Consider the following 24,629-nt stretch of genomic DNA (forward strand, 5'->3'; position numbering starts at 1 on the left):
ACTTTAATCCATGCTGTGATTCCTAGGTCAACTTTGCAGGCATATAATGCATTACCTTTTTGCTGGAGCAGTTCTTCTAAAGAACCAGAGATGACAAATCTTCTGCAGAACTCAGCTTTTTGCAGTCTTTAGAGGTGTTTCTAAGAAGTGTGGGTAGTGATGGAAGGGAAAAAAACTTGCAGAGTTGAGGGATGAGATCCGCACTTAGCACAAAGTGTTTTTGGTAGCATAAGAGTTTAGGTTGGACTCTTGGAGGTTAAAGGTCAGAGTTTTGGAGATTCTCAAGCAAAAAAAAAATCCCCAACCTACTTCTAGGAGGGGATCTGGAAACTTTTACAAGGCAAGGCTCACCTGTTAATCAATTGATGCCCCTGAAAAGTTGGTATCCTGGTCTTACCCACTCCCTTAAATGTAAATTTGAAGTTATCCAAGGGAGTCCTGTATGTGAGATTGGCGAGGATATACAGTAAATCAAATATAAATAATTTTGACTTGAAAACATTTATTTGCAATGATAGGTATTAGCAAAGTTCATTTAAATTAAAACAATCCATATCAGTTCAATATATCAATATATCCCCTTCACTACTTAACAGCACTATAAATAAATACACAAACCAATGCAACAGGCACACTCTTTACCTTTTTGCATCCAGGACCACTTTGACAGTTTAGTGAAACTTAGAGATCCCTTTACTGAAAAATATATAGCATGATGTGAAATAGATTGCATTACAAAGGAAACCAACTATGCTCAAAGGCAGTTGAGAAAAATATTGGTGTGCCCCCAAAACAGAAATATAGGGTTTCACAGGCTATTTTGTTAATCCACGTAATAATTTAGATAGGCTTATCAAAGGTAGCAAACCTCTTTGGAGCTAGAAGCCAAACATCATTTGGTAAGTCTATTCGAACATTATTTTAGGGAAAATAAAACTGCTGATTCATTCCCAGGTGGAAGCTGAGATCCTAAAGCGCTCAGGTGAACAGATCACAGTTGATCAAATTACATGCCTGGATGTTTTTAAGCCAAACTTGGATACCCATCACTCAGGAAAGCTTTAATTGGGATGCTGACACACACACACTTTCCATTTTACTACAGATTTTTAACTGTAAAAGCCTCCTCGATGTCCAGCTCACTTTCTGGTCTACCTTTCAGGGGCGTTTTTGCCACCGTTTTCAACCTCCAAGCCCAGGCATAGGATCTCCAGGTGGTGCCCCGTCTAAATGTTATGTTGCCGAAGTCTGCCCCCTGCTGAAGAGAAAGAGGACGACACTGTTTCAGCCCTGGCTGGATCCCTCGAGGATCCATGTTGGTAAGCCGTGTGTCCCGACCACCCCTTCGAGCCCTGGGATTTCCAGCTGGTCTCCCATCCCGGCACGAAACCGGTAATCGGCATCCGATATCCTTACGCGCAGGAGGGCGCAGCGCCCCAGCCTCAAAGTCCTCCGCCCGGTTGCCCAGGCGACGCAGGCCACGCCCCGCGACGCGCCGACCTCGCCTCTCCCTGAGGGCGGGGCGGCGGCGCTTGCCGGAAGCGGAAGCCGCTGCCGCTCCTCCCGGGGAGCGCTACGGCCAGGAGGAAGCGGTCGCCGCATGAGCCCATCGGCGGTGGGTCTCTCTCGAGTGGGAAAGCCCGGGCAGGAGCGGCGGCGGCGGTGGGTTGTCGATGGCAGGCGGTCCCTTGGAGGGGGGGCGGGCTTTCAGCGCCTTCCTTCGCCGCCTTGGAAAAGCCGGCCCCCACCACTGGCACTGAGGATGGGGTGGGGGTTGCCCATGGCTTCTCCCTTGGACGGGAGCTTCCGGTTCTAGCGGGAGGGAGCAGCAGGCGGGGAGGCCTAGACCGTCCCTCTGTAGGGAAGCCCAAGCCGGAAGCGCCGGGGGGCGTGGCCTGAGCTTCCCTGAAAAGCGCGGGAAGGCCCTGGTGGAGGCCTTGCCTGGGACGCCCGATAAGACCCCGATGGGGCTGCCGTGTGAAAACACGCGCAGTTTGAATGATAGTGTTCATTGTTGGCTTTTGCTGTAGTGTAGAGCGGTGTTTCGCCATCTCATCCCCTTTAAGATGGACTTCACCCCCACCCCCCCAAATAAATCAACTGGGGAATTCTGGGAATTGAAGTCCACCCAGGTGATGCGGTTGAGAAACAATGGCGTAGAGAGAAATACAAAGCCTCATTTCAAAACTGCTGGCCGAGAGAGAGAGAGAGAGAGAGATGGTTGTGGAGACACGTTAAATGTATTTTTCTGTTCCTAGTATTAATTCTGAATTTATTTCTCCTCTGGAAAGTGTAGAGTAGTCCAGTATTTGAGGGGCTGCCACAAAGAACGGGGTCAACTTATTCTTCAAGGCACCTGAGAGCAGGACAAGAAACAATCCTTGGAAACTAAGAAGCAACCTAGGATTAAAGAGAAACGTCCTAAAAGTGAGGAAATATTGGGACAGTTTGCCTTCAGAAGTTGCGGGTGCTACATCACTGGAGGCTTTTAAGAAGAAACTGGACAGTCACTTGTCTGAAATGGTATAGTAAAAGTAGCTCCATATTCTGTCTTTTGGTTACAGGCTCCCTCCTCCTGTGTGAGGAAGGAGCAAAACTAAGGCAACCAAGCCTTGTTCCTAACGCTGCATGTGTGATATAGTCTCTTGTAGGGGGTCCTCTTTCTTCTTTACTACTTTCTCCATTTTGGACCTGCAATCACAGCATTGGGGTTGTTGCAGACACATAGGAGTCATTTTGTTGCTTCTGACCCAGATCTTTGGGTCATCATCCTTTTGGGGGCATGTTGGTTGGAAAACTGGCTTTTAACCCTTTTCGGCAGCCAGTTTGACTGGGCTAGGCTTGGTATCCTTGCTTTTCCTCCACAGCATTATGACCTCATCAGCTACCCATCAGAGCTGGGTAGCAGATCCAGGCACAGTTTTGCTGGTGGGGGCTTCTCAGTGGAGGGAGACCAGGAAGAAAATATTTGTGGAGGTCCAGATTTGCAAGGAGAAGGCTTCTGTGCAATTTATGGTTGGGTGGCACTAGATTCTTTAAAGAAACATCTTGTTGGTCAAACAAGAATTCCTATCCAGAATCCCTACTGCCAGGAATAAACACATAAAACTTGATGACTATTGGATAAATCTGGAGTTTTAAAGAGACTGTGGGAAGTCTAATAAAGTGGCTGCTTTGCAAGATGACCTGTCACAAAACAACTTCATGGAAGAATAGAAAATGAACCTGTCCTCCCACTATTTTCTCTATATAAAAGTAAACCATGGTTTTACTTTTGCTTTAGGGGAAGATATGTATGCACATTTCCAAACAACACACTGGGGTGTGACCATTTTCAGTTTCCTAAGAATTCTTGACTGTATGCAAGAACTAGAGCATACTTGGAAATTCCATAGCAGATGTTGATGCTTTGTACTGTGCTAACTTTTTTTATTTTATTTTTAAAACCCTTTAAGATGTGGAACTTGCATGCCTCCCTTATTAGGAACCAAAGAGTTGCTGTGTGAAAAACCCTGGCCATCCAGAGTACTTTGGGGCTGTTTTTATAGTATCTTTTTATAGTATTTCATCCAGCCAGAGAGACATCAGATGTGTACATATAGTGGCAAGGATGATGGTTAGTTGCAACCTGTCAGCAATGTGCATTTTGGCTCTCAAGAAGTAACTCGGCGTTCCTTTTTCTTCAAGCCCCAAGATAGACTAGAATCTTCCCAAATCCATATCCTTCATAGCTTTTATAGAACCAGTGTCTCTGGGAAACAACAGTGAGACATCTGAACTAAATTTGCCTCTTCCAACAACCCAATTCTGTATGAAGATGTGGAATATAAGTAATGCCATTCAGCAGATCATATTCTCATGTTACTGTTATTACTGGCATATCCCAGTTTTTCTGGGGGATTTCAAAGTAGCTTACTTTGTCTCTTCCACAATTTCATCTGTGTAGCAGCAGCTCTGGCTGGTCAGAAGTGACAGTTCCTTGAGATTGTATCTTAGTAAATAGGGTACCTGAAATGTTACGCAACATTATTACTATCTTTGGTTTCAGATATTTGTTGTATAATCTACTTAATACCTCTTTGGTTATCAGGCTATAAAGGTCTTGGTTTTGTCATCCTTTTTTCTAAAAACTAGATCTGAAAGACAACTAATTATTGCTTGCTGTGATGCAGTAGTGCTATAAAATGGCTAAGAGAGTGGCAGAGACTGAGCTGACTGACAGAAACTGGGATCAAGAAGAAGAAACTGAGGAGGTAAGCGCTATTTCATTAACTTAGAACGGGGCTCTCCAAACTTGGCAACTTTAAGACTTGTGGACTTCAACTCCCAGAATTCTGGGAGTTGAAGTCCACAAGTCTTAAAGTTGCCAAGTTTGGAGACCTTTGACTTAGAGAGCAACAGTACGTGAAGTACACAAATGTATGTCACTGTATTTTTGGTATATGGGAAAAAAAATACTTTGCAAAACTGGGAAGGTAATGGGCCAGTCTGTCCACTCTTTCTTGAATGTACCAAGAGTCGAGACCTAAACAGACACAGGGAAAAATCCATTTCATATAATTTGTCTCTCTATGAAAAGTCTGGGGTTACCAGTGTATTGGTTATTGTTGTATTAAAGTTGACCTGTCTTGTGTGATTAAAAAAGATGAACTCATGCAGACTTCATTGGTAATGCAAGCCAGTTATAACTGGGCTTATTGTAACCTTTGAAATTTGGACCTCTGTTTTATTCCTGATGATACAGAAACAAGCTTCTTTAAACTTTATTATCTGCCCTGATGGGGCCTCACTAATGAGGGAGTCAAGCCAAAAAGTAACTCACATTTAAGTGCTTCTGTGATGAGCAAGGGAAGGAAATCACCCATTTGTGCTGAGCCACAGGTATGGCAAGGTTGTGTAGGTTCTTTGTGTAATGGCATTGCCTTCAAAATCTCCTGAGATTTTGATAATTACACCCCAATATCTTGCAAGGTTTCAACCATGCAGAGCCAATCTGGAGCCATGTGCATCATTTCAACTATTTGTTTTCTCTGCCTAATATATCCTGTTAGTGCGTTGTAACAGGGCTGAGTTTCTTCCTGGGATTGATGCTGAGGTCTTGGTAGTGATGGCTTTCACAATGTTTAGTCAAGATGGCTAGTCATATAGATCAGTAATCTATAAAGCAATTGTTTCTATTGAGAATATTACCAACAAAACACAGTTTGAAAAACAGTATAATTAGGGTAGCTTTTATTCACATGTGTCATTGGGTAATTGTGTTTCAGTTCATGTTGCAGTTTCATGCAACGTAACAGCTACAGGAGAAATCTGCTATTAAAGTTATATTTTGACATAATATCAGCATGATTCTGACTTCCAAATTCTCCAAACAGATCTGAATTTTGCGAATGCTTCCAATAAAAATTGGTAACTATTCCAAGCAGTGGTGTGAGCTTTCTAGAAAATTTTGATTTAATTATCTATCCTTTGTGTATATCTTCCATGTCTTCCATGTTTTATCATCAGTTTGCTTAAGATGTTAACTCATTCTTTAGTTGGCTTAAGATTATTCATTATTTCGAGTAAATCATAAGTAGGCTGCGATCCTGTGATCCCCATGTTGTGGATCGCACCATAGTTCAGAATTCCATTCTCCTCTGAGGGGAAATTTGTTGATTCCTTTCCATCCGTTATGGAGAAAGTTTTATCATTGTCCACATGAGTGTTTCTCAGCCTTGACAACTTGAAGATGTGTGGACTTCAAACTCCCAGAATGCCTCAGCCAGTATGTTGGCTTGAGTATTCTGGGAGAGTCCGTACATCTTTTAAGTTGCCATGCTTGGGAAACACTGGTTTATATCCTTTGACTGTGTGCCCAAGTTATTCTTGTGTTTATAATCAAAATCTACTAGTGTGGGGCAGCATGAAGATGTTGGATTGGCCCTGTTCCAAGAACCATGTTCCATTTCCCTTTCAGCCATGGATCCCCCTTGGGAGACAGAACTACCCATCCTGTCCTTCTCAGCCCAATCTGCCCCCCAGTTGCTGTAGGAGAATAACTAGACTGATCACTGTAGCCCATTTAGAGCTCTTGAATGTACTGATTGTCCTCAACACTATGTCTCTTGGTTTAATGATAGTTCAAAATTACAACCTGGGACTACACCATCAGAAAAATGGTCTTACTAACTGTACTCACACGTACGACTGTCACATCAACCCCTGCAGTCATGTGATGGTAATTGAGGTGCATGACAGCTGGCTCTCCTTTACAACCGGTTGCAGCATCTTACAGCCACATAATCGCAATTTGCAATCCTTTTGGCCAACTTCTGGCAAAATCTGCCCACTGTACAAATTGTCATAAATTTGGGTCCAGCTTGACTTGCAACCCCAAGAACTTATAATAGAAATTCAGGTGCCAGTTGCAGTTGTAAGATTAACCTATGAAGTGGGTTTTATATATAGTTTTAGTTTACTTTATTGTCATTGCACCTCATACAACGAAATCAAACACCATCTTCAGTGCACATCATGACCATGAAAATAAACATAAACACACATCCTTCATCCTTCACTCATTGAACCCGAAACCCCCGACACTACACCAACACTGCACTATACAGCAGAATTCAAAAGAGCTACTGCCCTGGGATAGAAGCTGTTTTTCAGCCTATTTGTCATTGTTTTTATTATTCTGTACCATCTGCCAGATGGTAATAGTTTTAAAAAAAAGGGTTCCCAGGATGAGATGGATCTTTGAGAATCTTCTGAACTTTCTTAAGGCAGTGGGAGCTCTAAAGCTCTTCCAAAGAGGGGAGAGGGCAACCAATGATCCTCTGTGCAATGACGTTCACCCTCTGGAGTGCTTTCCTATCTGCCCCTGTGCAATTGGCAAACCATACAGAAGTACAGTATGTTAAAATGCTCTCTATGGTGCAGCGGTAGAAGGTCACCAGCAGTTTTTCATTCACTTGTTGTTTTCTGAGAAGCCTCAGGTTGTATAATCTCTGCTGGGCCCTTTTGACCAGGGCTGCAATGTGGGCACCCCAGGTCAGGTCCTCTTTTAGGGTAACATCCAGAAACTTAAAACTGGCCACTTGCTCTACTCAGTTTCCATGGATAAGCAAGGGCTGGATGTCTGATCTGTTCCTTCTCTAGTCCACTATAAACTCCTTGGTCTTATTGGTGTTGAGGACCAAGTTATTGTCTCCACACCACGAAAGCAACCGGTCCACCTCATCTCGGTAGGCAGACTCATCCTGTATATATAATATGTATGTATATGTATATGTATATGTGTGTGTGTGTGTGTGTGTGTGTGTGTGTGTGTGTATGTATATGTATATATATATGTGTGTATGTGATCTTGGTTATTGGTTGTTCGTAAGATTGAAGTATCTAGGAACGTTTGATTGAATTCTCACTCTGAGAAGCACAGAGCTGAAGACAGAAGCCTGAAGATGATGAATGAGACTTCATCAAACGTGCCTGTATGTACCCGAGAACCCAGAAAACATGTGTGTGTGTGTGTGTGTATGTATGTATATATATATATATATATATATATATATATATATATATATATATATATATATATATATATATATATATATATATATATATATATATGTATGTATATGTATGTATATATGGTGTATATATGTGTGTATATATGTGTGTGTATATATATATATATGTATATATATATATGTATATATATATAGTATATATATATATATATATATATATATATATATATATATATATATATATATATATATATATATATGTGTGTGTGTGTGTGTGTGTGTGTAAGAAAGAAGTAATTCCATAATTAAAAACTAACATGAATGTTGGAATCTCTTACAGGACATCCTTGTTATCTATAAATAGAAATAATTACGGCTTTTCTGAAAGCAATTTAATGATTTCTAAAGTTCATTGAGTAAATTGCAATAAATATGCTTCTTAAAAATAATGACTAATTTGAGGGAATCTGTCAGTTGACATATTTTGGGAAATATTTATGGAAAACATGTTCTAAATATTTTGAATAAGTCAGCAGCTATGATATCCACAAATGATTCTTAAGTAATCATCCTCAGTGATGTTATATAATTTGAATATGCCAAGCGATTGCTTATTGCAATACAGGTTGAACCTTGTGGTAGATGATTACATCAAAGCGCTGGAGTTGTTTTTTCAGGCTTTTTTCATTTTGCTTGTCTAACAATGTAAACATTCTCTGCAGGTAGGAACTTTCTCCGTGGCCAGTGAGGAAGTTTTGAAAAACAGACCAATTAAGAAGGCAAAGCGTAGAAATTTGGTGACTGAGGTATATATAATTTATCATTTTCAAACAAACTTTCTGCTAATTTGTCTAATTCCTTGCATTGCCTAAAAATAGTTTTGTCACAAACTGCTAGCTTATGATATAAACAGAAATCTTAACTAAATACTTGGACTAACATACTCAGTCTAATATAGAATTGAATTTCTTTTAAATTTTTGATGCAAAATGTCATTTGAAATTCTAGAAGATTCATAATGCATGAAATGTCTCTCTGAGGGAGCATTTGAAGAAGATAAGAATTCTGGAAGATTTTCATGTTTCTAGCCATTATTTTTCTAACAGCTGGGGAAGAGAGAACTTTCTTTTTGTGGTTAGGTCCAACTATTAAAAAAACTTAGCTTTTCACTATTTGTATGGATCCCTTACACCAGGGCTGTCAAACTCCCGGGCCTCGGGCTGGATGCATCTTGCGCTGGCCACACCCGGTTTAGCAAAGAGGGGGAAGTCCCAATATGTCACGTGACACCACCACGACCACGGGAGTTTAACACCCCTGCCTTACGCTAATTAATAATAAAGGAAATTGAGTCCCCTTCCCAGTCTTGAATCTCTCATCCAGAAACGGAATGGATTATGTTGGTAAACACTTGTATATTTTAATAGTAAAAACTTAGTTGGCAGAATGTAATATTGTACTTTCTTCAGGATTCTGATAATTCCAAACAGTTATTCAACTTCTATTATATGTGCATCTGAATCATCTGAATTGGAAAACCAATATTTATGGAATTAAAAATGCTGTTATTTAACAGGTTGTTTTTTTTTATTCCTGTTGATTTGTAGTGAATCCCATATGCTCTTTCCAAACTCAGTTTATGACATAAGAAAATGCTGGAAGAGCTAGTAGGATCTAGGGACTGAACTCAATGTTTTTTAACTTCAGCAATTTTTAAATGTGGTTTTGAACCTCAGATTCCTCCAGGCTTTGCTAATTCTGCAAATCCATATGATTTCCAAGTCTAGTGAAATTGCCCTCCCTGAAACTGAAGCTGAGGCATACATTGGTTTGTGAACACTCTAGTACAGGGGTCCGGTCCACGGCTGCTTAGGAACTAATCCTCTGCAAATCCATATGATTTCCAAGTCTAGTCGGTGGCGGAAATTTTCCTCCCTGAAACTGCGAAGCTGAGGCATACATTGGTTTGTGAACACTCTAGTACACAGATCATCTTTTAGAATTATGTACTCTTTAGTCATTTGTAACTTAATGCTTGAAGAGGGCTAAAATAGCTCTGTGTTACTATTAAGGATGTGTAGAACATTCTGAATTCAAAACATTTCTGTTTCAGCAGGTCAGAATAACCTGCTTTTAAAATAAGAACAGGGAATTTAGAATTAAAAACATTTTGCCTGCTCTGACTAACTATTGATTTGTCTTTGTACAGCAAGAAAAGATGGCTAATGGCCTTTAGTTTTGGGTCAGGGGATTGACTAGTTTATGCTGTTGGTATTTTCCCTGAGATGGAATCGGGGGTATTTTTCTTTAGCAGTGGTCCAATATAATTTGAATTATACTATGCCTGCCTGCCTATCTATCTAAACCAGGGGTGTCCAACCTTGGCAACTTTAAGACTTGTGGACTTCAACTCCCAGAATTCCTCAGCCAGCTTTGCTGGCTGAGGAATTCTGGGAGTTGAAGTCCACAAGTCTTAAAGTTGCCAAGGTTGGACACCCCTGATCTAAACTATCATCTCCCCAGTACTTAACAATGCTAAATCATATTTTAACCTTTTTGACACGATGGAGTGGTTTTTTAAAGCAGTGATCCATTATAATTTGAATCATACTATCTATCTAATCTATCTGCCTATCTATCTAATTATCTGATCATCTCCCAGTACTTAACAATGCTAAATCCTACTTGAACCTTTTTACGGAGAAATTTTTAAGTTGCTGTTGAGTAATTATAGGATTTATGTGGTTTCGCCCCCTCCCCTGCCCCACTGGTTGATGGTTCATTTCTAGAGAATCGGGCTTTTCAAAGGCCACACTGTGAACTCCAAGTCCAACAGAAGGTGCCTTGTAATGTGCTGAGCGTCGCTCAAAAAAAAGGAAAGTGGTTTTTCAAAATGTTACTTTGGAGACATGCTTGGAGGCTCCTGCCCAAGATATTTTGAGTTTAAAAAGGCATCCTTCCATGGAGATTTTGTAGAAATGGAATGGCCTTTTGTTAAAAGCAGTGGCTGAAATAACTGGAAAGTGCCCACGACAAGCAACATTTGGGAGAAATAAACTAAGAAATCTATTTTAGAGGTAGCACTAAGCTTTTATCTTTGAACCAGCTTCTGATTCCTGATTACGGTGGCCATCAGGAATATCTGGGGTTTACTGCAAATGCAGCCCTCATGGAAAAAAATAATTCTGAATAGGCACAGGATGGCCTTGTAATCTGAGAGATGCAGAACAACTTATTTCTGTTTTTTTTTTTTTTTTCCAGTCAGAAGGTGGCGGAGCTTTTAAGGGATTTAAAGGTTTCGTTTTACCTTCCGGGACTAATATTTTTTCTGGTTTCGGGAATGGCTCTGGAACAAAATCTTTCGGAGGGTTATCCAATGGTGGCAGCAGCTCCAGCAGCATTACACACAGCACATCGCTCCCCAGCTTAAAGACGACTTCAGAAACAGAAACGACATTTAGTAAGTTCATTCTTTTTCTTTTCTTTTTTACTAGGGGGAAATAATCTTAATATCTTCCAATAAAAAACATGTTTTTTTAAATGCTCTATGGCAGGGCTCTCCAAACTTGGCAACTTTAAGACTTGAGGACTTCAATTCCCATAATTCCCCAGACAGCATGGCTGGCTAAGGAATTCTGGAAGTTGAAGTCCACAAGTCCTAGAGTTGCCAAGTTTGGAGACCCCTGCTCTATGGTTTAAAAAGGAAGGGTCACCTGAGGAGAAAGCTGCATTTAATCTAGTAGCATGAAGCTATATTTTAACATAAATCCAGTAAGTCCTTGATGGCAATTTCTGTTGTGAGCAAGGCAGTTGTTAAGGCAGTCATACCCGATTATACAACCTTTTTTGCCACTGTTGATAAGTGAATTGCTGCAGTTGTTAAGTGAACCATGCGGTCCTTAAGAGAATCCGGCTTCTTCCATTGACTTTGCCTGTTGGAAGTCGTCGGGAAGGCCACAATGGCAATTTTGTGTGACCTCCTGATACTTCAAATGTTGCAAATAAGTGCCGATGACTAACTGTCCTACTATTAATGTGAATCTGTCTCTGGAGATTCTCAGTCATCCAGGTAATAGTTTTCCCAAAGATGCTTTTTTTCCCCCAAAAGGCAACTGGACTTCCTTGTTTTTTCTTTGAAGACATTTCGCTTCTCATCCAAGAAGCTTCTTCAGCTCTGATTGGATGGTGGGGAATGGAAGGATTTATGTTCCTTGCAGACAGCTGGTCACTTGCATCCTTTTAGAGCAGGGGTGTCCAACCTTGGCAACTTTAAGACTTGTGGACTTCAACTCCCAGAATTCCTCAGCCAGCAAAGCTGGCTGAGGAATTCTGGGAGTTGAAGTCCACAAGTCTTAAAGTTGCCAAGGTTGGACACCCCTGTTTTAGAGGGTCGTTGAAGCCACTTGGGGGTTTAATCTGTGTCCCCAGGGTCATCTGAGTAGTGCAAATGGGTGTGGAGCCTCTGCAGGATGTTCTCTGCCTTGTGTCCCTTCACGGTAGAAGACAGGCGCAGGCTGTTGGAGATGAGTCTGTTGTCTGCATCTCAAACTGAAGCGCAAATGGTTCCTGTAGTCTGCAATTTTCTTCTGGAAATCCGCTCATACTCCCTCACCATTTGAAGGAGGTTCATCCCAAAGTGGATATAGCTAAATGTCTGAAGAGTCAGAGCTGAAGAAGCTTCTTGGATGAGAAGCGAAACATCCCCAGAGAAAAACCAGAAAATCCAGTTGACTCAAAAGTCCCAAAATGTCCCAAAAGCATCTGTGGGACATTGATGTGAATCATGTGGCTGTGGGGATGGCAAGATGGATATAAGTGCGAAGACTGATCACATCTTAATTTTTGTTCAAATTGTAACTGAACAGTTGCTAAATAAATGGTGGGAAGTCAAGGGCTACCTCCATCCAGTATTGCCATTGGAACTGAGTCCCCAAGTTTTGAGGGCCTGTTTGGAACTTGGGGTACGCTGCAAAACCCATCCTTGGTCTCGGTGTTATTCTGCAAGATCCTTTCTTGGAAGGTTTTGGTTGTGATGTATGTTTTGCATCCTTAAAGAAGTACTTCTTCTAAGTGCCATTTGGACCCCATTCTTCACACCTTTCCAGACATAACAGGCAGCAGTTGTTAGATAAAACATAGAACCTCTAAGAGAGAAAATGAGTGTTCGTGCTTTTTTGTTACTAAGAAATACCAATCGGCTGGATCTGGTTACAATTCAAATAGCGCTATCTGAATCATTTATTGAGTCTGGATCCAGATCTCAAGAGGGTTGAAAATGAGGTTCATGTAGGTTTGCAAGGGCTCAGTGATGATCCCAAGGCCTGGCTAGAGGGTGACCCTGCTTTTAGAACCTCTGATCATCTGCTTACCTGTCTCCAAATTGCATCTTATTTATTATATGCAGGTTTATTTCAGGTTGTTTTTAAAGAGATGTTTACTATCATGGGATTTTTTAAAAAAAACAAAAACACCTCTATCCTTAATATCCTCAATTCTGATTATTAAATTTGAAATTTGGTCTCAGGAAAAGAATGGATTCAATTATCTCTGATCTCATGCCTTTTATTTTTCAGTATAATTCAGAAAGTTACTCTCAGTATGATGAATGTAATAAAGATGTTGGGGAAGAGAACACTGTTCACGTTAGAGCAGATTTATGTATATAGCAATTGCAGTAGCCCTTAGACTTATGTACCACTTTACAGGCCTCCCTAAGCCGTTTACAGCATATTGTTTCCAACAATCTGGGTCCTCATTTTACTGCCCTTGGGCGGATGGAAAGCTAAGTCAACCTTGAGCTGGTCAGGATTGAAGGAATGGAACTGCTGGCAGTGCGAGCAGAATTAGCCTGCAATGCTGCATTCTAACCACTGCATCATCAGGCTCATATAATATAATAAGCCCATAGAAATTACAGATTGCTCATCTTTTGAACTAAGTTGTTTATAAACCTGCATTTCTGTGATGGCTGGGTGAGGAGGGTGGACGGAAGTTCCTTCTTTGTGACTGGTAGGGAAACAGAAGTAAAAAAAAAATTATCAATCAGCCGAAGAGGGATTCCTTCCTCGGTCAGCCAGCCTGCCACATCCCGCTGCTCGGCTGTGGGAAAACTACATTCTTTCTACAGTAGACATCGGAGTGAAGAAGGTTGGCACAATAAGGTGGGGTGATCCTTCTACCTGTCCTGCCCCATCCCTAAAGCAGAAGTCCTGGTTGGCTTTTGGATATGACGCTGCTGCTTAAATTGCATGAGGCTCTGGGCCCCTTTTGTGCTTGTCCTCTGATTATATTCCTTACATTCAGCTATAAATTGTCCCCAATCAAAAGGGTAACTTTTCTACCAGTTTCCAGCGGAAAGATGAAGAACAGTATGTGTTTTGAACAGTAGTTCACCTGAAGTATTTATCCTGGAGAAATCTATTTTTTTTCCAAATCCTTCATCATGAAGCTACCAATTTGTCCCTGAACATTTGGGCGTTTCTATTAATATTTTAAAAATGCAATCCCTGAAACAACCCAGCCCCCCAAATATTGTTATTTGACAGCAGACATTGCAGTGCTTGTTAAGATCCATTTTGCAAAGAGCTAAGCTTGTTACCAAGAAAGCAACAGGTGGTTTAATTTAATAGAACTTTCCTTAGAGTTTTAATCATTCTGACGTCTTGAAGGATGCTGGATGCGAGTCCAAAGATTATATTGTTCGGGTTTTTCTGGTTGTTTTTTTTTTCAGTATTCTTTCTATCAAAATGCTGGCCTCATACTTGTTTAGGTAATGTGGCTTTTAGACAGGCTGCTAGATTTTGGAGGCCTCTCCCTTGCTTTTTTTTTTTTTTTTTTTAAAGGTGATTCTCCACAAAGGTGGTTTGTAATAGCAGTCCTTCGATATTTTCCTTTTTTCCAGATTCTGTGGTCTCCAGAGGCTCAGCAAATGATGTTAGAGTTGAGAAGTCCTCTGCACATACGGAAGCCAATAGTGAGAATCCAGAGCCCTTGTCTCCCGGACTCACTCAGACCAAAGCCTGCAACTCGAAGAGCTATCATAAACAGTTGGCCGCCCTCAATTGTTCTGTACGGGACTGGATAGTCAAACATGTCAATGCCAACCCGCTCTGTGACCTGACCCCCATCTTCCATGACTATGAGAGATACTTGGCTGACATAGAGCAACAGGGCTTTGATGGCAACGGCAGCTCTGGAAGTGGCGGCGGCGGCAGCAAAGCCTCCGAAGCTCAGCCTCGCCCTGCGTTTGGGAGCACGAACCTCCCGCAGAGCTCCACGTTTTTCTTCAACAGCAGCAAATTGGAGGAGGCCCCTGGGAAGAAAACGGAATTGGAAAAGAAAACAGAACTCAAACCGGCAGCTGCCTCTTCCTCCTCCTCCACCACCACCTTGTTCATTTTTGACAAAAGTGACAAATCTGGTCCGGGTTCAGGGCCGACCGGGTCTGGATTCTCATTTTCCTCTGGAAATGGAGGGTTGTTTGGCAAAGACGCAAGCCAGGCTAAGGTGGCTTCTTCCTTTTCCAATAATGCATTAGACACTCCGGCCGAAAAGGCTGGCAACGCACAAGGTGAGTATGATGTTGTTTTAGAGATTGAGAAACGCTGTGGTCCCATTTAAACTCTCTGGTGGTCTGTCCCTGCATTCGTTTGGGGGTTGGACTGTCAAGGTTTACAAATTCACTGTCATGGTTCCGAGTAAATGCTCCCAACCAATTCAAGACTCTGAGGCCTTGGCTTCCTCAAAAATCCTGTATATTGGGTACAACCTATCGGCACGGTCAGGTGTAAAACCAACACTGAGTAATCCCCACGCTTTTGGTATCATTAAAGAATAGATCCTGTCCACCACCATCCCTTGTGTCACAGGCCACGTTAGCCAACCAAGCAGGCAGCACTCCCTCCTGCCGCTGCTGGGGTGCGTAGATCTGGCCTTGGTTCTTAGGCGCCCTTATCTTTGTTATGAGGGGCACATTGGAGCAAAGCATTGTACATTTCATAGCCCCCTCCCTCTGTCCCCCTCCCAATAATTATGGCAACTAAGAAAGAAAGCAAGAAAATAGGGCTTCGGCTAGTGTCGTTTTGAGAGTCGACATTCACCACATTTGTTTGGGGAGGGGTGATTATTGGCTGCATGTCCATTAGTGTCCAGATTAAATGCGAGGTACTTTCCCCCGATCTCTCTGTTGCAGAGAATCGAAAGGGAGAAGCTGCAGGGGAGGAATTGTTTGGACTGCCAGGGAGCATTTTGTAGCCCCTCGTGGCTTGTCCCCAGCCACCAAGCTGCCTTCTACTAGCCAGAGCGTGTTTTGTGCTTCTGCTGGCAGGCTATGACAAGCAGTCTTAAGCCTGGCTCAAACTTTCCCCGGAGTCCTGCTAACGTATACAAAAAGGACTCAAGTTATCGATGCCTAAATAGCCAAATAACCACGTTGCCAGGGACCTTGGAGGTCTTCTAATCTAGGGATGCCCAGCCTCTGGGCCGTGGCCTCTTCAAAACCGGGCCGCGCAAGCAGGTGAGCATACTTGCGCGTGCAGCTCCATTTGCACGAGTGGTGTGCGCCGTTTGCACAAATGGAATGTGCTCGCTCATAATGGGTGCCTGCCAGTGGTGGCATTCAAATTTTTAAACTACCGGTTCGGTGGGCGTGGCAGGGGAAGGATACTGTGAAATCTCCAGGTGGCATTTGCTGGTTCTCCGAACTACTCAAAATTTCCGCTACCGGTTCTCCAGGACTGGCCAGAACCTGCTGAAGGCCACCTCTGGCGCTTGCCGTTGCACAAAACTATCTCGTCTCTTCCCTCTCCCCCCCCCGCCAGTCTGCCAAGCTGAAAAGGTTGGGAACCTCTGTTTTAGTCCAATCCCCTTCTTGAGCAGAAGACCCTGTGCCATTCTGGACAAATGACCGTCCAATCTCTTCTTGAAAACCTCCAATGGTGGAGCATCCACTACTTCTGACGGCAAGCCATTCCGTTGGTTAATTCTTTGCAGTGTCAGGAAATCTCTCCTTAGTTCTAGGTTGCTTCTCTCCTTGATTAATTTCCATCTTCTTGTGTTGCCTTCTGGAGCTTTGGTAAATAGGTTAACCCCCTTTTCTCTGCGGCAGCCCCTCAAATATGGGAACACTGCTATCATGTCACCTCTAGACCTTCTTTTCTCTAGACTGGCCATAACACAATTTCTTCAACTGTTCTTCATATGTTTTAGCCTCCGGCCCCCTTAATCATCTTTGTTGCTCTTCTCTGTATTCTTTCCAGAGTCTCTACGTCTTTTTTTATATTGTGGTGACCAAAACTAGGTGGAGTATGCCAAGCGTGGTCTTACCAAAACCATCCCTCTGTTAATGCAATCTAGGATTGCATTGGCTTTTTTGGCTGCTGTAGCACTCTGCGGGCTATATGTAAGTGGCTGTCTATTAGGACTCCTAGATCTCTCTTGTAGTTACTGCTGTTGAGCCAGGTTTCACCTAATGGTACCTGTACATTTGGTTTTTCTTGCCTAAGTGTAAAACCTTTCATTTCTAACCATTGGATTTCATTTTATAAGATAGGGACCAATGTTCATGTTGTTGAGATCTTTCTGGATCTTGAGCCTGTTTTCTGGGGTTTTGGCTATTCCTGTCAGCTTGGTGTTGTCTGCAGATTTGATGAGTTCTCCTTCTATTCCCTCATCTAAATTGTTCAGGAAGATATTGAAGACAGAACCTTGGGGTACTGCACTGCTTACTGTCCTCCATGTAGATGTATTTCCATTAAGGACTACACTTTGAGTGTGGTTTGTCAGCCAGTTACAAATCCATTTGGTGGTGATGTTGTCTATCCCACATTTTTCTGTCTTACCAAGAAGTAGATTGTGGTCTCCTTTGTCAAATGCCTTACTGAAATCCAAGTATATTATATCCACAGCATTTCACTGTTCCGCTAATTTAGTCACTTTGACAAAGAATGAAATAATATTTGTTTGGCATGATCTGTTTTTGATAAAATGTTGGCTTCTGGTTATAACTTTGTCTGTTCCAGTTGTCCGCAGTTTTGTTGCCTGATTATCTTTTCAAGATCTTCCTATGTGTTGATATCAGGCTGATTGGTCTGTAGTTGAAGATGGTTCAATGGTTCCAAGATCACATCTACCAGCTAATTCAGAACCCTGTGATGTAATCCACCTGATCCTGGTGATTTGAACTCATCTAGAGTGGACATGTGATCTCTTACCATTTTATTGCCTGTTTTAATTTATATTTCTAATTATTTTTTAAATTTGTTGCAAGTCTCTGTTCATTCTGAGTGTTAGCTTTCCTGATTTCATCTTTGTAGATTTGGACTATATGCTGGTATTCTGCCTTAGTTATGTGTCCTCTTTCCAATCCTTTATATGTATCCTTTTTGTCTTTCAGTTTATCAGAGAGTGCTGGTTTCTTTTTTGATTACTTTTCTTTTTCAAAGGCATTGTGGTGGACAGGTCTTTTATCATCACTTTTTTCAGAGTCGCCCAACTTTCTTCAGTTGTTTTCCCATTTAAGATTTTCATCCATGGAATCTTTCCCAAGTTTACTTGAACTATATCCCGTTTGCTCCCCAAACTTTGAGCATTAGTATGTAGGCATCTTAAGTCCTTTATGTCTTACCCTCGGTATGCTTCCTAAATGTCCTAGGACATTCGAATTTGAATTTTTCTTATTTTCCATCATCCCTACCTCCTCCTTGGATTGGATGTCTTGGGGTTTATGCTTGGGATTAGGTCCTAAAGATCCTAAAAATTGGTCAGTTTTGAGCCAATTGCATCAAAGAGGTGTGTACACCCTTTAAATTCAAAAGTGGGATGTTCCAATTTACCAGAGGGAAGTAGGAATGGTTGGAAATGAGCTTGATATGATAGAAACAAAACAAAGAGCTGGCATTCAGGCTGGAAATAACTGTTTTTAAGCTTCAAACGTTTCGAAATACAAAATGTTTTGAATGCCTCTGAAATATTTCCATATATTTTCATTCAGGGCCCACACCCAACAAGATTTTTTTACATACAGCAGTACAGTTTCCCAAACAGTAAAGTTTCTGGCATGAAATGTAATTCTGATCTGAAATACTTTTCCCAGCAGGGGTTGATGAAGAGGAGGAAGAGCCTCCCAAAGTAGTCATTAATGAAGTCAAAGAAGAGGACGCCTTTTACTCAAAGAAGTGAGTTGCTTTGGGGCTTGCAAGTAAAGCTACATGATCAGCATTGTGTACATGTATCAAAAGGGGGCACGATGGGTTGATGGTTAACACTGCTGAGCTTGTCAGCTGGAAAGCTGAGAGCTCGGGTTTGAGACCCAAGTGCTGTACAATGGGTGAGCTCCTGTTCCTTGCCCCAGCTCCTGACCCCCTAGCAGTTCGAAAGCATGCAAATGCAAGTAGACAAATAGGTACCACATCAGTGGGAAGGTTACAGCTTTTCATGTGCCATGGGGTATAATGCTGGCCACGTGACCACGGAAATGCTTTCAAACAAGAGTGGCTCCCTCGGCTAAGAGATAGAGATGACCACCGTCCTCTAGAGTTGGATATGACTGGACAGGAGAAATCTTTACCTTTATGCGTATACTAAGTTTTATAACATGGTATGCGGCTACCTCAATTGCTTTAGCTACTATGTGGGAAATCCTCAAGTTATGACCCTAATGGAGCCTGCTGCTGACATTCATACCTGGTCATGGTTGTAAAGTGGATGGGTCGTGTGACCGATCCAATTTTATGAAGTTTTTTTTTTTTTTAAGTGAACACCATGATCATAAAGTCACCCAGTGCTTCGCTGTGGGCATGGTTTTGCCAGAAACTGGAAATAAATGCTGGCTTGTGACAAAACCGTTCTCAAATGCGGTCACATGGCCAGGAAACACTGCAAATCACAGTAAATGCAGCCCAATTCCTGAGTGCCCGAAGTGTGGTTACAGGACCATGGGGAGGGGCAACTGATGGAACTCTGAATCTGGGTTGTGTGTAACCCCCAGGTAGGTACATCAGAGCTTTTGAATGGTCGCTAAGTGCTGGATTATAATTTGAGGACTACCTGTATCGCTTGCATTCTGTTTCTTTACAACTCAACTGCTTGCATTTACCAGTTGGTTGCATTTATTACAGAATATGCTTAATGGAAGTATTTATCTTCATTCAGCTGCTTCTGGTCTATTTCCTGAAAGTGACCTACATGAATTTTGAATCCTTTTGACATGTGATTCAGTCAGAATGAAAAAGAACTCATTGATTTCTGTAGATCCTCCAGAATAATATTTGAAAACTAATACAAGATACTTAAAAAAAAAAACATTAACTCGTTATCTTGGTACAGGTTCAGTCGAGGGCATCTTCAATATGTGTACCTTCACTTCCCAGACAATGTGCTTTTTTTAATAATGAATGAAGGCGAAAATATGTGTCCCAAGATAATGTTGCAGGACCCAATCTTTTTCTTTCTTTCTTTCTTTTAGGTGCAAAGTCTTTTACAAGAAAGATAACGAATTTAAAGAAAAGGGAGTAGGAACGTTACATTTAAAACCCTCCAGCAATCAGAAGACTCAGTTATTAATAAGGGCAGATACCAACTTAGGTATGTGACTTTTCTTAAAAATTGTTTTGCAAAATACGCCTTTATTATAGGGTTTAGGCTTTTCAAAAATCCATGAATTATTGATTGGCTAAAAACACAATTTAAACCGTATTATGGAACAAACCCCCCACAATTTAAAACAATGAAAGTATAACAAAAAGTAGCAAAACATCCAAGGTGTCCTTAAAATTCCCTACCCAGCATACTGGGAGTTGAAGCTCATACATCTTAAAAGCTGTTGAGGTTGAGAAGCACTGGTCTAAATAAAAATGTGTTGCACGTTGTTAGAAGAACATAAGGGGAGTTAACTGAATCCCTTCTAGCAGAAACTTTTTCAGAACTTGCTAACAATATTGAGAAAAGCCTTCTCATGTTGCCAGTGTATACCTGATAGCCTAAGAGAAAATCTGAATGCCTGAGTAACGCTAAGTACGTAACACTAAGACACAGTATGGTCTTTTTGCTGGCTTGTTTCAAGTCAAATTGGGCTTTATCGGCTATAACCAAATCCTTGTACTGTGTCCCAAAACACGCTAGCACAGGGGTGTCCAACCTTGGCAACTTTAAGACTTGTGGACTTCAACTCCCAGAATTCCTCAGCCAGCTTTGCTGGCTGAGGAATTCTGGGAGTTGAAGTCCACAAGTCTTAAAGTTGCCAAGGTTGGACACCCCTGCGCTAGTAGTTTCACTAGTAGTAATGAACTGGTTGTAAGAGTTGCATGCTTCATAAGCCAGACCAGCTTCATTCCAGAGGCTCTTTCCAGGCACTTCAAAAGCTGAGCCACCTACCTAAAATACATTGCAGTAGGTCATCTGAGTTGAAAAGAAGGAAGAGATCACATTGCTAGGTCTGAGATTTCCCCATCGGTCTCAACTATATCTCATGAACTGTTGGAAGCCCAAACATCCAGGGAACACATCTAAAGTACACGCTCGAATCTCCAGAGGAGATGTAACACTGTCCAGGAAAGCTGGTTTTGAGTGACACCAAGGCTCTGCTCATCTGGAATCGGGTTCAGTTTGTTCTTATTCAAAACTATAAAGCCCCGTGACATGCTGTAGGCAGGTCCCTTGCACGTAAATAAAAAGGAGAGAGCATTTGAGAAGAAGATCTTGAGAATTAATCTCTGCAAAGATTGGGCCTTCTGGAAAGCAGTCCCATTCCACCCAGGAACCCTGAAAGGTTGGTGGTATCAGAATGCACCAAGAGGCCCAGCAAAAGTATTATGGGTACATTCCCAGTGTGAACCATTCATCTAAGACGACCAAAGTAACCTTATCCCAATAAACAGGCCTTCCCTCCATGAACCTGCCCAATGTTTATTTCAATTAATTTTTTATATCCCCAGACTCATACAACCCTGGATACTTTTAAAGGAATGTGTGAAATTATTTTAAGAAAAGGGCCACTAAATTATAGTGAGAGATTATGCTGCATAAGCCCAATAGATATAAATGTGTAATTTTGGCCCTTATGTCTGTCAAATAGCTACTAGGTTACACACACACACACACACACACAGGCATCATCAGATGCTTAGTGTTGTGGTTAGCTGGCAGCAGGTGCGTATGGCTGAGGAGGCCAGGACCATTAGGGAGTGGACTGCTGCCTTCAGAGAGTGTGGGGGCAAGTAGCAGTGATGAGGAGGTTCCCAAGGAGCCTGTGCCAAGTGTGTGTGCACAAAGGATTGCTCAGAAGAAAGAGCAGCTACAACAGCACTGGCGACTCGGGAGTAAGGCTGCAAGATAATGGCCCCTCTTTCAAGAAGATAAAAGCCAGCTGTGAAACGAACGTACTTTGTAGAAGGCAAAGTCATTTTGAAACTCAGCCTCGTGGACATTACAGTATCCTGAGTTTGTATTTGAAGATTCTTGTATTGCAAATTATTTCTTCTCTGGTATCTTCTGGAAAGTCTTGCAGTTTGGCAAGGCTTGTGCTTATTACAGCTAATTATTTTGTAAAAGCATTACAAGGTTTCTCTTCCTTTTGGATTGTGTTTGATTTTTTTGAAAAGGACGGGTCAGAACACTTAGCAACAAGCTCACCTTTAGAGGTGGTGTGATTTTTAGCCTTTTCAGCCAGTTTCTGGCCCCCACAAAAAAACAAACCCACCCAAAGGAATGAATGGCTTCACCTAAAAGATTTCTGGATTCACTTAACAACCACCCCGCATGGATGCTTCAATTTATAACCGTCGTGATGTAATAGAAATTGCAGACTCTATTACGGTCACAAAGCCAGGGACTACCTATAATTCAAGTTAGGTTTCATTGTTTTCCCACAGTAAATTTGACTTTCCTTCCTTGCAGGCAACATATTGCTGAATATTTTGCTGCCTCCCAAGATGCCGTGCTCGAGAACGGGGAAGAACAACGTTCTCATTGTTTGTGTCCCAAACCCCCCCATCGACGAGAAGAATGCCACAGCCCCCCTGCCCATATTGATAAGGGTCAAAACAAGTGAAGATGCAGATGAGTTGCACAAAATCTTGCTGGAGAAAAAAGAGGAGGCCTGAGACTTGGCGTTTCCAGTCTCGGGTGGAACCGTTGCCGCTCTTTTCCCCACTTGACTCTCTAGTAGTAACTTTTTAACTCATTGCTCTCCTATTTTAAGGACTGTCTTAGAATTTCTGAAGGGTTTGAATGAGGGGCAAAAAAATAGAAGGTGGCCGATGAAACTTATAACCTTAGCATGGATCTTTTCTCCTCTTCCAATTCGAAATATCTACTGTGCAAACCATCTGTCAATAAAACTTGCATACGAAATGCAAAAAAAACCTCGATTGATTGTACATGAAAAGTAAAGTTGCTAAAAGCCCCCCAATTCGTACCTATTCATCTACAGATGGTGTAGCAAGAAAATTATGTGTTCGAGAAGGGGAAAAATAAGATAGGCAAACTGTTATTTTCCATCTGGATTTGAAAGCTTTTCCTATTAGGGAAATTCCTTTTACAGTTTGTGTTCTGTTAAAACCTTTGCTTTTAAGTAACAACTGTTGGGAGAACTTTGATTTTAGGGAGTCCAGGAGATACTTTGAATGTTATCTGGAGAACAATTCTGAAATAATTGTCATGTCTTGGCACTTAACCACAAGATTCAGAGCCCAAAGAAGGTGGCGTCAAGAAGCTTGAGGCAAATTCCTGAAAACCTTCATTCATCTTAATTCTAATTAAGAGCCCATCGATTGGAGAATTTGGTCGGGGCTGTTTCTTCCTTCGTGTCCTTTAGCTCTTCCCAATCTGTGTTTTGCATCAGTTGAATTTACAGCTGCCTATCCTCTTGTTAAGTTGGGAGGTGCAGGTAGTCACAGCAGTTCATTTAGTGACCATTCAGATACAGAATGGCACTGAAAAACAATGACCATTTTTCACACTTAGGACCTTGTCAGCATCCCCACGGCCATGATCAAAATTCGGACACTTGGCAACTGACTCATATTCAGGGGTGGGATGCAAATAATTTTACTACCAGTTCTGTTGGTGTGGCTAAGTGGATGTGGCCATGTGACTGGGTGGGTGTGGCTTTTTTCTCTTTTTTTTGGCCTGAGCCTCAGGGAAGCTTCCTGGGGGAGGGGGCGTTTTTGCTCCCAGGAGGCTTCCCCGAGGCCCAGAAAGGCAAAACACGGAGCGTGGGGCCGCGTAGGACCACCACCCTATGCCCCTTTTTGCCTCCTGGGCCTCAGGACAGCCTGGGTGAAGCAGTAAGACAGCGAGGGGGATCCCTGCACAGCTGATCGCTGGAACAGCTGATCGTTGGGAGAAGGGGAAAAAAATGCCTTAAGGAGTGACTGGGCGGGGGAAATGCAGTCAGCGATGTCAGGCATGCGTGGGATGGTGTGCATGCGCTAGAAGGACTGGGAGGGGAGGAGCCAGCCCAGGGCACGATTTGCCTGTTTTCCGAACTGCGCAGAATCGTAACAGCCGGTTCTATAGAACCGGTCCAAACTGGTAGAATCCCACCCCTGCTCATATTTATGAACTGTTGCAGGGTCATGGGGGTCTCCTTTTGCGTCCTGACAAGGAAGCCAGCTTCACTTAACAACCGTGTCGCTAAAGAACTGCAGTGATTCCCTTAACAGCTGTGGCAAGTAAGATCGTAAAATGGGGGAAAAAACTCACTTTTCAAGGACATTTTGGGCTCAATTGTGGTCGTAAGTCTGGGACTACCTTTACCCTCTTGATCCTTGTACTCGGTCCTCAAGTTCTGCAGTTGTCCATGGTTGTTTAAATATCTTCTTATTGGAGACAGAATGTTCCACAAGAAACTCATCATAGTGAATCCCCCAAAATAAGAACGAGTACTATAGAAGAAGAAATATGAGTTAATGCCTTCTTTAAAAAAAATCAGATTGAAGTTCTGGATACCTTTAAAGGAATGTGTGAAATTATTTTAAGAAAAGGGCCACTCTATAGTGAGAGGTTATGCGGCACGAGCCCTATAAATATAAATGTGTAATTTGGGGCTTTATGCCTGTCAAGTAACTCCTGGGTTAATTTGTTAATATTAAAGTGGGGGAAACATGAGAAATGCTT

At 42.0% G+C, this 24,629-nt stretch overlaps 1 protein-coding gene across 7 annotated transcripts; it reads left to right on the forward strand.

Annotated features, from left to right (window-relative positions):
* Window positions 1–1,560: 1,560 nt before the first annotated feature.
* Window positions 1,561–22,873, forward strand: NUP50 (nucleoporin 50). 7 transcript variants are annotated; one of them, XM_087969492.1, is made up of 8 exons: window positions 1,561–3,255; window positions 4,135–4,253; window positions 8,237–8,320; window positions 10,776–10,974; window positions 14,416–15,084; window positions 18,607–18,688; window positions 19,978–20,096; window positions 22,407–22,873. In XM_087969492.1, the coding sequence occupies exons 2-8, from the start codon at window positions 4,185–4,187 to the stop codon at window positions 22,610–22,612; spliced, it is 1,428 nt and encodes a 475-aa protein (XP_087825618.1). In that variant the 5' UTR covers window positions 1,561–3,255; window positions 4,135–4,184; the 3' UTR covers window positions 22,613–22,873. The 7 variants fall into 7 exon arrangements, with proteins under 7 accessions (XP_087825618.1, XP_087825619.1, XP_087825622.1 ...); XM_087969493.1 differs by having other exon boundaries at window positions 1,561–2,427; XM_087969496.1 differs by having other exon boundaries at window positions 1,561–2,427; window positions 18,610–18,688.
* The last annotated feature ends 1,756 nt before the right edge of the window (window positions 22,874–24,629 follow it).

This window comes from Notechis scutatus, chromosome 6 (genome assembly GCF_049901735.1).
Source record: "Notechis scutatus isolate UNSWTSFEM ecotype Mainland chromosome 6, rNotScu1.2, whole genome shotgun sequence".
Taxonomy (NCBI): domain Eukaryota; kingdom Metazoa; phylum Chordata; class Lepidosauria; order Squamata; family Elapidae; genus Notechis; species Notechis scutatus.

Excerpts from the sequence above, each read along its gene's own strand:
- NUP50 (XM_087969492.1), top strand. The coding sequence starts at position 4,185 with ATGGCTAAGAGAGTGGCAGAGACTGAGCTGACTGACAGAAACTGGGAT. Across the intron at positions 4,254-8,236 it reads AAGAAGAAGAAACTGAGGAG|GTAGGAACTTTCTCCGTGGC; the intron begins GTAAGCGCTATT and ends CATTCTCTGCAG. Across the intron at positions 8,321-10,775 it reads GTAGAAATTTGGTGACTGAG|TCAGAAGGTGGCGGAGCTTT; the intron begins GTATATATAATT and ends TTTTTTTTCCAG.